This window comes from Scophthalmus maximus, chromosome 22 (genome assembly GCF_022379125.1).
Source record: "Scophthalmus maximus strain ysfricsl-2021 chromosome 22, ASM2237912v1, whole genome shotgun sequence".
Classification (NCBI taxonomy): Eukaryota; Metazoa; Chordata; class Actinopteri; order Pleuronectiformes; family Scophthalmidae; genus Scophthalmus; species Scophthalmus maximus.
In genome coordinates this window covers 3,793,535-3,807,213 of record NC_061536.1, presented here as the reverse complement: position 1 = coordinate 3,807,213, position 13,679 = coordinate 3,793,535, and the positions used below count along the sequence as shown (strand labels likewise).

At 44.9% G+C, this 13,679-nt stretch overlaps 1 protein-coding gene across 2 annotated transcripts in view; it reads right to left on the bottom strand.

The window, feature by feature from the left end:
* kcnh8 (potassium voltage-gated channel, subfamily H (eag-related), member 8) overlaps positions 1–13,679 on the bottom strand; it is a 47,348-nt gene that overhangs the window by 27,385 nt on the left and 6,284 nt on the right. For both annotated transcript variants that reach the window (XM_035621276.2, XM_035621275.2), the window contains exons 2-4: positions 6,055–6,288; positions 2,899–3,030; positions 13–140 (exon numbers count right to left, since the gene is read on the bottom strand). In XM_035621276.2, coding sequence (XP_035477169.2) covers positions 13–140; positions 2,899–3,030; positions 6,055–6,259 — 465 coding nt within the window. In that variant the 5' untranslated portion in view covers positions 6,260–6,288. The remainder of the gene's footprint in view (positions 1–12; positions 141–2,898; positions 3,031–6,054; positions 6,289–13,679) is intronic.

Sequence of the window (13,679 nt, the reverse complement as noted above, 5' to 3'; positions counted from 1 at the left end):
GTCAGATGATACCTTGTTGAGTTTAATCTTGCTCTTCTCTCGGCTGTGGAGGTGACCAGAGATGTGGTAGAGCACTGTGCTGCTCCGGAGACGAGCCGAGCTGAACTGAGAGCCTGTTTTCACCCTGCCGCGCCGTCGCTCTGTAAACACACGCGCATACACGCACGCACACACACAAAAACACACACACACACACACACAAATCAGTACACACCCCTCCCTTACAACACTTTACCCCCCAAGGTTGACTCCTGATGACTGAACCATGTCATTATGCTTGATGAAATAAATAATATCCTGTCCTGAATCCCAATTCAGCCCATGAATATGCAACAGGAAGAATGTGTCATTTCTGAGCTAATTGCACAATTTTTGAGTGATGTAAAGAAAGAAAGAAATAAAAAACCTGGTGCAATAACTGGCATCCTGCTTTTTGGAGGATGATGTCTTATTGTGTACACAGAACCGCCAAAAAAAACCCACAGCAGTTTTCAGCTTGGATAAGTCAGCACCGGAACAGGGAGCCAGTTAACTATAGTATGGTAGATTAGTCATGATGGATTGCCACTGGGGCGGGTTTGTGCACTTGCAGGCGTGCTTGCGTGTGTGCTTCTTCCAAGTGTATTGTAGCAGCAGATAAAGTAGATGTGTAGTGCAGTGCAGGAGTGATGAGTTCAGACCGAGGAGTTGGGTAATGGCAGACGGCGCTTTATTGCTCATGGGTTCTGAGCCCCATTCTCACCGCTGTGAACCCACAGGAAAGGACTGAGGCCAGATTGGCTCGAGGGCATATTACGGCAATAGCAAAGCTGAAGAATAGAAGCTCTAACTGCCTCTGAGGGTCCTTCGGAAAGTATGTGCGCTCTGTGGCGTGTGGTGCGAGTGTGTGCGCGCGGACCCCAGATGAGGCGAACAGACAGGGTCCATCCATAACATGGTGCAGCCTTGGGGGATGCGATGCGGCAGGAGCCACAGAGACAGAGACACGCTTATTTTTAGATCTAATGAATTGCCCTCTGCGTTTATAGCCATTCATGTGAGGGTAGAGGGGGATTATAGGCAGGGCGAAGGCATATAAGGCAGATAGGGGAGATGGGAATACTGGACGAGCTGGTGGAATAGATAGAGGTGATGTCGAGAGAAAGGGTTGGAGGGAAGCACACCAGAAATCTAGAAAGGGGAGCCTTTTTACAAAAGCTGAATATTTAGAGAAGGAAAAAATGAAAGGTGAGCGGAGGAGATGGAGTGTTGACGACAGAGGCTGGGTTTTCCTATTTTGCACATGCTGTCCCGTCAGTGTGCAGGACAGAGAGCTAACTGGGTCATATCTGAAATTGCTGTCCGTCCCTGAAAGGCTTTGCTCAGCGGGGATGGAATACCCCCATTGATGTCATAGTGTCTGTGCATCTGCTGACGTTAACAGTTCTCTCTCTTAAACACTTTTGGGGATTTCTCATACGTTCAATTGTTAACCTCAGCGTCAAACAAACCAACTTCTCTTACAGGCTTGTTAACTCCTTTAACTCCATTGACTCTTAAACATGCAAAAAACACGCTCGCCTTCTGCTACACCTGCACCTGCAGAAGGGCAACAAAATGTAAATGCCCCGTCAGACTTACCAGGCACATTTTCATTTAAATGAGCTTGTCAGACCCACACCCGTTATGGTTATGCGTCCCTGTCAGTCAAACAGCGTGATGCTGCATCAGCCTCTTTCCTTTTCTACGAAAATCACTTACGTGGTCCTAAATAACTCGCCCTTATTTACAGTGATGAGAGTAATTAGGCAAATCCTGGGGAGGCAGGTCTTAGGTGAGAAAAGTCAGTTTGCTGACACACACACACACACACACACGCGCACACGCGCACACACGCACACGCACACGCACACGCACACACACACACACACACACACACACACACACACACACGGTGACCTTATGTCTTGCTTTGTAGGTTGCTTTTGGCTTTGGCTTAGATGTTGCCCTTAAAGTAATCCTTTGAGGAAATTGATTTTGAGAGCAAATTTTGCGACTTCATTTCCTTTGGTTGTCGTTTGTATTTACAATTATGAATATCATTAAAATACTGGAAGGGCAAACATGAGGGGAAGTTCTGACAAAGACATCAGAGCCATTTTTTTTTTGTGCGGTGGTCATCAAAGTTTTTCTGTGCTTTGCAGTCCCCTATCCGCCCCTGACCAGCGAACCCGAGATGTGTCTGCGGAATGAAATCATGGCACTTGCCTCAACTTGACAAAGGTTGAACATGTCTCGGGCAGAAATGATGGTTTTTCCTCAAAACGATTGGCTTTAAAAGACAACAAACCTCTGCATTACATCACATTCATGTAACAGATGCTTTTGTCCAAAGCGACGAACAATAAGTGCATTCAACCATGAAGATATTACCCAGTACATAAACTTTTATCAAACAGGCAAGTTTTCAGTCTGCGACGAAAGCATTGAAGGGATTCTGCTGCCCTGATGTCAATGGGGAGCTCGTTCCACAATTGAGGAACCAGGAAGGAAAACAGAAGGGAATTTAAATAAGCGGGATTTGACCTCGTTCTCTACTGAGGTGTCACAACAGCTGTGATTTTATGTTACAGTGTAAGCTGAGGATTTGGTTGGTCTTAAAAAGCAAGCACCATTTCAATTTGGTTTGATTGATAAATGTTTCTACAGTCTCAAGGTACATAGTGCTTCCACACTGACTTCATGAATATATGTGTGTGTGTGTGTGTGTGTGTGTGTGTGTGTTTGTGTGTGTGTGTGTGTGTGTGTGTGTGTGTGTTTGTGTGTGTGCGCGCGTGTGGGCACACTGTGGTGGAATTTGGTCCCGAGAATTGTGGAATTTCACCGGTCTCCCCAACACCCACACATGCACATACTGACCTTCCTTCTTGTCCTCGTGGATGGTTTTAACTTTAGTGTCCGTGATGTCTTTAAATGAAGCCAGAAAGAGCACCACGTCTCCCTTCTCGTTCTTAATTGGCACAATGTCCAGCAGGCACCAGAACAGCACAGCTGCAAAGGGAAAAGCACTCTTATTAACACCGTTACACTATATACACCAGCTTTGATCACACTCAGAATGGATTCCCATTCTGAGTGTGATCAGTGTGTCTGTGTGTGTGCGTGCGAGCGCGTGCATAGTATAGGTGCACATAAAGCAACAGACAGACAGATTCCCAGACTTATTAGTTAGCCTATCTACAGCTGGAAGTCCCCTGGGAGGATGCAGAGCCTTTAAATAGACCAAGTCGCCGTTCCCCGAGCACAGCGAGGGGTGAACCCACCTCTCAGGTCCCATCTCCTGCTAAAAATTGATAGTTTTTCAAGGGAACTGCGGGCCAGTATCTGCGAGCATGTGTTTGTCTGCACCAGCGTTGGTGCGCTTGTGTTCAAGCTTGGTTCATCATAAAAAAGACACAGTGGGACACTTCCGCTGGGTCATTTCCTCCCAGCCAAGGAAGTTGTGTTTTCGCCCCTGTCTGTTTGTTTGATTATGCAAAAAACTTCTGAACAGATTTTCACAAAACTTGGTGGAAGGGGAGGGGGACAACGGGCCAAGAAAGAAACAACTGAATGTTGGCTTGGATCAGGACAAAGGGGCGATTCCAGAAACTTCTTATCACCTTCTTTAACATTGCTAGAAAGGGCATTTATCTATGAGTGTGTGCATCAACCCCATGTGTCAACCCCATCTTTCTTTGGTTTGTCTTTTTTTTTTTTTTTTAATTAATCTATCAGTCTGCAATGGAGATTATGATTTCATGATCTGCATTGGGCTTGGTAGAGTTATGCGACTGAGGGCCATTCGGCTTATAAAATGCCCAAGTATAACATTCCATACATTGATGAACCCCACAATGTCATCTCATCCCTTTCAAGTTACCCGCTTTGTTGCACATAAATTTGGTCAAGACGAATAGCATGAGTTATGCTCGACCTCTCATTCTTGTCTAGTCAGTGAATAGAAATGAATTGCAGATTAGGAGGGATTTCCCACGGAGTTCCCTCCCATCACTCCCACACACTAAATATTCTTTGGCTGGTGATGAGTCAATTACAGGTTGTTTTTTTTTGTCTCTCCCTGTGTGTGTGTGCGTGTGTGTGTGCGTGTGTGAATATCCGTATCCCTGCCACAGACAAGGCAGCACTATCGAGCACACACAGCGAGGAAAGAGCATTCCTGATTGTGAACACGCAGCTTTCTCTTTTCACAGGCAGACAAGCGGAGGAAGGAGTCAATCAGCTGAGCATGAGGAGACAGACAGGCCAACTGGCACAGAACAATACCTTGTGGGAATGGAGAAAAAAAGAAGAGGTGGGAGAATAAAGAAAATGGTAGTGCCACGAGCGAGACAGGGGGGTTTGAAATGAAACAAAGGTGACGTGATCGAGAACAGAAGGGGAGAGTGTAAGGAGGGGTGTGGGAGAAAAGACACTAGAGTGTGGCAGAGCCGCCGTACACAGTTACATCTGCGATGGCATTAGCAAAGCTGTCTCTACGCAAACTTCACTGAGCCGCCTGCCAAATCTGCCTCATGAATCAATCAAGGAAAAAATATTGAAATGGGACCTGACCAAAGACTTCATATATAAATGGGGGTAGTAACCAGAAAGATGAAGCCAATGCGGAAGTGCCTGAAGCCTGTATTCTCTGGAAACACCAGCAGAGGGCGACTCACTGGTTGCAAAAAGAAGTCCGTTTCTATAGAAGCCTATGAGAAAGTGACTCTACTTTTCGCTTGATTTATAACGTGACTTAAGATTTTCATGAGGAGTTTATAGTCTCAATCGCCAGTTCCAAGTCTTCTTCAATACAGCATGGTGTTCATTTAGTAAATGATGGTCTAATTTAGAGTAAAACAGCCGATGGAGCACCGTGGGTGACATAAATATGCCGATGGGAGTGAATAAGATAGATACAGCTGTACATCTCTGCACCAACAACTCTTAAATCGACATTCACCTTTGATCAACATGGAAAACACTAAGTTAAACGATTCTAGCAACTTCTCTCAGTGTCAGCTGAAACGTCAGTTGCATCGTTCACCAAAAACTGTTTAAGGAAAAAATACTAAATAACCCCCTTCCCACGATTCAAATGACTCAATTTCTTAGCTGACCTTGGATGTAAATTCTTCAAAAAGCTCAGAAACATTTGGATGTCTACATTTCCATGACAACTGGGGAAACTCCATCTGCTCAGGAAGATTGAGTAATAATATCAAAAGCCCCAGAACAGGCACTAAACGGACCTTGCGGTGAGAGCGTTTAGTCAACATGTTTCCGGACTCCGGAATGAATTTTTAATCTAATCCCTACAGCTGGTTCGTGAGCACAAATTAAAAAGTCTTCAGAGACAATATCAAAGCAACAATTTTTTTCGTCTCCTGTTTTGTGGTGGGGCAACAGAGAAATTCACACCAAACATAAGTGTTGTCGGACTTAACTGAAACAGGTGTGTGTCCTTTTTTTTTTGGAGATTCCAAAAACTACTGCAAGACACAACAAAAAAAACAAGATGCACAAAAGTCAAGAAAAGCGCAGTAACCATGCAAGGGCACATGGCACCAGCCCGCATCACAGTCAGCTGTAGGAGACGGGGGTTCAGGAGTCACTAGCTGACAGCTATGAAAGTTTGACGTCTCAGCATTAACTAAGAACCGAGGGGACTCTGACGGATTGCTTTTTTTTTTAATCACCTTTTAATGAGAATGGACACAGCACTAAAAGTTGCCCGTCCATTCCTCCATGTTCACTTCATCTCTCCGTGGTTGCATCTAGAATTGTCATGCATGATGGAAATATTGTACTGGGAAGGTCAGACACTGCGTATGCACTCTCTAATGGCTTTCTGTGCTTGCCTGCCCTGGGTCCAACATCCTCGCCTCGGTAATAATATCAGAGGAAGGAGTCCTCGTCCAGGTTCAATAAAAGAACCGCAAAATTAAATCTTAAGTGAAGGGAAACAAAAGATGTCAACTAGTACCAGCAACAGAACAGAAAGTCTGCCTGTCCCACTGACTTTCCGATCCTCACCCGTCTTATTGTAGAACATGATCTCATCCTTAAACTCCTTGCGCTCCTCCAAGGCTTCGTCGATGCCGAGGATGATGCCTTCGCTGGTCTCCGGCCCGTAGAGGAATTTGCAGGCGCAGCTCTTCTGCATGACCTCCGCCCGGGAAAACCCGGTGAGCTCACAGAAGCCATCAGAGCAGTAGACGATGGGAAAGCCCTTCGACATCTGAGCGTTGGCCAGGATGAAGTTGCTGTCTGCAGGGGGAAAGAGGAAGGGGACGCAAGGTGAGCAGAAGAACACAAGGGCCCTGTTACAATATTGAACCAAGGGGAGAAATTATTAATACAGTACCAAACAGAAGATGTATCATCTCCCGTTGCCCACTACTGAAACTTCACATAGTAAAAATGGAAAGTGAATCAACCGGTCAAGGAGTGCCTCTCTGGGTGTTCAACTGAAATGACTGCGCACCTGCGGCCGGGGCGAAAAGAGTGACTTTCAACACACGGATACAAAGGCTGATTGAATCCTCAGCTCGGTTAGATGACGGCCCGTGTGGGCTGCAACATGAGGGTCATTTACCTCAATAAATTCATCTACACACCGAAGAGCAATGGAATCCTGCTCTTGAAACCCGTTCCCTAGTGTCAAGGAACCGAGCCTGAATTCACAAAACATTTAGTGAGGGCTGCAGTAAAGAGAAGCTTCTGTGTTTGGGGGGGGCATGAGAGGAAAAAGCAAAAGTGGAGGACCAATAGTGATTGTGCTCGAGCGATGACAGTGAAAACACAATCGCATTAGTGCTGAAGTCTATCACAGTTAATTGGCCTACTTGTGTCTACAGCTCTAAATAGCCAGGCTGAAGTGGACCAGCTGTTTATACCCAAATCCATCTATTATGGTTCATAAACACACACACACTCAGCCAATGTAGTGCAGGTTGATGCAGAGCTCTAATAGAGCTAATGTTTACAGCACAATGGCCATTACACAAAAGACAGTGGACTACTGTGGTTTAGCGGTTTCTGTAATGTGTGTTTTTCTAAGTGTGTGTGTGTGTATCTGTGTGTGCACTGCTGTAATTTGATGAGTCCCCAAGTTACATGATCAACTGTAAGTCTACACACACCCTTAATGCACGTGTAGCATTAACAAATCATATCCAATACATTCGGAAATCCTCCTGAATCACTGAAAATGAATGATCGCAGACAATAAGCCGCACACTCACACAGAGCACACGAGCGACACGAGCTTGTTCATAATCACCGTTTGAGAAACGTCCCGCAAAGAGACTTGTTTCGATTACATTTTATTTCAAAAATCAATTTTCTGCATCAATAATTCCTTTTTTCCACCAGCCCCCGATGTTTAATTGTTTTATGTCGTACATCGGATTGTTGAGGGGAAACGCAGCCACAGATTTGAACCGGCAATGCAGCAGCGGAGAACAAAACCCTTGTATGCGTCCCTCAAGAGGAATGAGCGACAAGCTCCTTTTTATAATCCCATTCAGCGACCAACAATTGCTTCTGCACGCTTGCTGGCACTCGCATAAAAAAATTTGACTTTTGTCACTTTCAGCTGAGGGAAGGCACTCCAGGGTTATGTAATAATCCTTAAGTATTACATAATACAGCAAATAATTCTTATTTTCAAGCATTTGCTAAGACGTGGGGACAAAAAAAATAGAGAAAATCACCAGATTGGATCTTTTAAAGGATCATTTTGTTATTTTTTGTAACTTTTGGACCATTAATTCTACAGGTATTGACATGATGCGCTTAAAGTAAAAGACATCTATGAGCACAGTGGCGTCCCTTAAAGACAACAGAGAAAACACGGGTGTTCTGACCATCAGCCATGTTGTAAACAAGTCTTTCATATAGGTTATAGCCAGATATCCTTTATTAAGAGATAAACTCTAAAGTGAGTGGACCTGAAATGAAGTTCAAACTTTGGCTTTAAAACCCGTCCGATCTATATCTCATCAGATTTCTTTTTATCGATATCACTCGTGTTCCCAATAATTTAGCAATTAATATGGTTAGTGCAACCTTACTGTTACCAGCCGCGCTTAAGGACGGGGCTACGAACTCACCGTCAGCATAGCGAAATAGCGTGCAGTGAAAGTGATACCCATTCACGAAGGAGGAAAAACACCCAGAGAACATCTCCTGTCAGCAGTAATACCCTGACTGTGTGGTTCAGACAGATGGTCAGAGAGGGTGTCAGCGTTGGGACCTGCTGTCAGATGTGCAGCCCCTCAGGCTCGTCAGGGGGCAAGCAAGAGAGAGAGAGAGAGAGAGAGAGAGAGAGAGAGAGAGAGAGCAACAGGACTGCTGGCATCTGTGGGAGCTGCAGCAAAGGCCCGCAGCGCGTCTGGTGGCAGCTCCCAGAGCACGAGCAGACGGTGAAGACGGAAAACTAATGTTGACCGTGAAATACACACTTTACCGTTTGCCGGTGGATTGCTTAGGTTCAGCTGATAGACTTGACAGACATGCTGCGTGCAGTTTGCACGTAGAGTAGGTTTGTGTGACAGGGAGGGATGTTCGGTAACTTAGATGTTGTTTTGTGATGTAGATTAAGTGACTTCAAATGTGGACAGACTGCATGAATGCAAACTCAAGCAAAAGACACTCATCCTCATCTGTAAGCTCGGTGCTTGGTAAACGCCAGAGCAAAACACAGTATAGATGTTTCCATCAGGGCTGCAACTAAGGATTATTTTTTTGTCGATTATTTCGTTTTAAGATTTAGATTCATTAGTTGTTTGGTCCAAGAAATTTCATAAAATGGTGAAAAATGTCCCATCCTCTTCCCCAAAAAAAGATATTGTCACAAAGAAGCAAAGAGACCAGAAAAAGTTCAGGTTTAAGAAGCTGAAATCATAGAATTTGGGCTTTTTTCATAAAAACGACATGAACCGATTAATCGATTATCAAAATAGTTGGCCATTAATTTAGCAGGCGTTTACTAATCGATTACTCGATTAACTGTTGCAGCTCTGGTTACATAACTGTAGATTTATTGTGCAATACTGATTTTACCTCGCATGAAAGCTGCTGCACCAACGGAGTCCCATGTGTTGAAACTATCATTTCAAAAAATAATAAGATGGACAACAAGTTATTGGGAGTCTGTCTTTTCTCCGAATTGTGTGCTGCAAAGCAATTTGTTTCCTGTCAGCACATTTAGAAGAAGAAGAAATATTGAATGACTTCACCATTACAGCCTGTGCAAAAAAAGTACTGCAGTCATGAGTATCAAAAAAAGGGAATGAAAGCCACTGCAAACTTAAAACGTGTCAAACCTTTTCTCTCAATCAGCTTCTCAGGATAGAGCAAGCTTCAGATCAATATGTGATGACAACTGAATAGCTCAGTTTTTGAGTATAAAGTTTGGTGTTTATTTAGTATTAGATATAGTGTCTATAGAAATGCTTAGGTTCCTAGACCAACTTTTTCAGAGCTGCACTTTTGTTGTCCCTCTCATTTTTTGATACTCTCAGCGAAAAAAAAAGGCCGCCCTGAGTTTGTTCTCCCTATTGGTTTTTCACACGCCACAACCTGTAATTGGTTGACACTTGTTTAGACTGACTCCGAACATAATCACCATTTGTCTGTTTCGCTTTGTCCTTTCCACCTTTTCTCTACCTTTCCATCTGTATCTCCCTCCTATGCTGTCCTACTTTCTCTGGCTCCTTCTCTCCCTCCGATGCTGATGTGCCAGAGTTCTTGCCTGTTCTTGCCTGTCCCCACCCTCCAGTTTTCCTACCTTTGGTCCATTTCTTTCTTCTCTCTTTACATTCCCCTTTTCTCCCAATCACTCCCACCGCCCTTTGCTCTATCCCTCCTTCCCTTCCCTTCCGTTCGCCCCAACCTTTGCTCCCTCCATCATTCCCTTGCAGCTGTCCTGTATGTCCCTCCTACAGTTTTGGACCCCTCCACTTAATTACTCTCCATCTCCTCTCTGCCCTTGGAATTCCACCACACTATCCATCTTTCCCCCAATCCATCTATTTCCTCCACTCTTTGAACACACTCACCTTCTTCTCCACCACCTGGGTGAGGACATCACCTGCCCAGTGTTACTATATTTCCTTTGCAACATGAACTTCTGCTCAATGAAAAGTCTGAATCATCTCTGAATCCTTCATATATTTCATCTCCCCGCCTCCCATTGGGCTCTTTCTTCGGCTTTTTTTTCTTTTCTTTAACTCTAATTCTTCTCTCCACTGTCTCAGCCTCCTCATCGCCTCCCATTTCTCTACAGTATCTCACTCTCCACTCTCGCTCTGGTGTAGGAGCCCATAGATCATCCCCCTTCGTGCTCACACTAGTGCATGACAGCTACTGGAGAAACCCCACAGGGACACAGAGAGGAGAGAGATGAGGAAAGAAAGAGACAAAGAAAAGAGAGGGGGAGGGCAAAAGAGAAAAGAGGGCAGGGAGAGAAGAAAGAGGGCAAGAAGGAAGACGAGAGAGATGGTTGCGGAGCCGTCTTACGCAATAAAAGTCAACTGTAATAGCCATGTAATAGCCAGTGAATGAAAAATTTGTAAAGCATCTGTGAGCTTTTATTAAAATATACCAGTGGGAGCAACCCTACCATCAAAACACCAACATAAGAAAGCCTTTTCTTTTCTCAAAACATATTTCACTGACATGCAAATGATGTTTCTTCGTGAGAAGCAAAGGTGAAAGTAACACTGGTAGTAACACAAAGTTGTGAAAGCATCACAGTCGGCCTGCTGCCCTCCACATACAGGAAAGATTGGTTTCTTTTATGGCCACAATGTTTTCTTAACCTTAATCAAGTCGTTTTTACACTTACAGACATTCATGGTCTCCAGAGGGTATATCCTACTCACTATGTCTATGTCTGCTACCGCTTTATCAATGTAAGGGTCGCGGGGGGGCTTGAGCCAATCCCAGCTTACACTGGGCGAGAGGCGGGGTACACCCTGGACAGGTCGCCAGCCTATCACAGGGCCACACACAGGTCTCACATTCACACCTACGGTCAATTTAGGGTCTTTAGAGTCTTAACCTAACCCTAACCCCCTGCATGTCTTTGGACTGTGGGAGGAAGCCGGAGAACCCGGAGGGAACCCACGGGGAGAACATGCACGCTCCACACAGATTAGTTGGTTTGAACCGGGATTCGAACCCAGAACCTTCTTGCTGGCATAAGTGCTAACTACTACACCACCGTGCAGCCCCTCACTTAGGTTGATTTCCCAAAATTTTCTCTGGCAGTTAAAAAACACCAATAACTATTGGTCGGTTTGCCATTAAATTTGGTTTAGACATTCGTCCACACAGATTCAATCACTATTTTAAATACAATACTTGGTGCTAATTGGCAAATGTCGGGAGCATGGAGACACTCTAAAGATGGTCGACAAAACATGGGAAAAAATACCGCATTTTTCATTGTCATTGAAAGCATATCAGTGTGCTGATGTTGGCGTTTATCTCAAAGCAACACTCTGCTTGAATACAACATGCCTGCAGACGCTTGGTCATGTTTCAACTCGAACAATCTTCCGACCAGATATCAAGTACTTAACCATACGGCAGATCCAAAATCAAACGTAATGTTTCCAGCGATCACTTGGAGGGGCTATAAAAGGGAATAGAATACACCAACATTGTTGGGGGGTTTTGTAACGCAATGACAAGGAGTTGTAGGGATCTACTTTCTCAACAGGTCAGCACTGCAACACAACTAGGTGGGTCAGAGAGAATTCAAAAGCAGCACAAACTACGCCGTCAGGTGCATTCCTCCGGTACACTCTCCTCTACAAATGGTAGCAAAGGTGGAGAGAGGATTGTGCATGTTTATTGAGGGGGGCATCTTGTCTGCACACTGCTTCGTCCCAGCATTTCCCAGGTTTTAAACTCACAAGTGCTCAATGTGTTAATTTGCCCAAGCTCCTCGACAGCCCCCTGCCACCACTCAGAGCAACCCCAGGGCTATTTTAGGCACAAGTTATGATGGGCGGAAAAAAGGATGAGGAAGCAATGGAGACACACAGAGCGAGAGAGAGAAGCCGAAACCAACAGAGGAGCACAGCAGACAGTGAAAAAGACGGATGACGAGGCAGGTGAGAAAGTGAAAAATGAAGAGGATGCGGACAAGGTAAGGGGAAGAGAAGGGGAGGCTGAGAAATACATCGAGGCAGACAGATGAGGGTGGGAGAGGGACAGAGGGCGTGAAGGTGATGTAAAAAGTTGAAAGTAAGTGAGATAGAGCAGTGAGAGGTGGGATGATGAAAGATGGAGATGGAATGTGGTTAAAAAAAATTGGTGGGTAGGAGGAGAGATGGACGGAGGGACCGCACCTTTTTGGCCAAAATCCCTGCTGGCCTCTAAGAAACTGCTACACAGCAGTCACATAACCACAATATCGTCACGTCTAGAGTTGCCATAGCTACTACCAACACACACCATGGCAACCAAGGTTACAACTGTACAGTTTGCCTTGGTAATAGATCAAGTCAACACAAGGGATTATGAGATTTGCGTCACGCAAACCGCTCATATACAGTTCACAGGTTGTGTATCAATGATTGTGTTCATTTTGTCATGGAGTCAGAGCACATGTACATGTACACACCAACACAGCCATGCCAGCAGAGGTAATCCTCTCACACAAGGTAACCGAAGACAGGAAATCATTAGACAAATCTACCGCCTTAATCACTTGTGTGGCTCTTTATCATAGAGGCCCCCAGGCTCACACCAACTGAAACATTACACCAGTCATTACATTCCTGTAATTTCCCAGCCTGCCTCCCTGCTTCTCTTTCTCTCTCTCATGGTCAGTTTTCCCTCTTCCAACCATTCCACTGTCTGCCGCCCCCCTCTCTCTCTCTCTGCCCGCTCAAAAATTCTCCCTCCCAAAATGCAATCCTGTCATTTAAAAAAATTAATTGAGTCTAAAAATGGCCGACCTGGCCCAGACTTCCGTCGGTGAGACCCCATTTGTCGATCGTTTTGGACAGTCCATTAGAGACGGTGATTACGTGAGGAATCTCGCTCATTAGGTGGGTTAACAAGGCAGAACATCCGCAGTGACGGGGGAGGCTCATGCGCAGGCGTCCCAAAAGTTTTGGTGGAGCAGACAAGGCGTTCACCCCTTTAAGTACACACTAATAATCAAGGCCTATAGCGACCTTACTGTGAGGACAGTGTTTGCCTGCCGATGGTGGCAGTTTTCCCTTGACTGAGTAATCTGTCAAAGCCTTGTTGAAAGCCAGTGGATACTATAAACACTCAAAACACCTAATATAATGTTTTCCACAATTGGAAGCTGATGCCCTTAGCTACGATGGTGAGTCAGGTACGGCACTGGATTTTGTTCGCCTACTTTTAACAGGACATGCATGTGATGATATTGTAGGTCACAGCTCGTCCGATGAATAGAAAGTTAGCAGATAGCAGGTGAAGTTTTCTGCTAGAAGGCCACACGTTGTTCCTTGTGAGTCGGGCGAAGACTACGACAAAGATGGACGGTGAGTCTTGGACTTGGAAACAGAACTTCAAGTAGTCGCTATATTATCAAACCGAATTCACGGAATTCACAAAAATACTTCCTGGTGTTAGCAGGCAATACCCATAGTGTTAACTTCAAT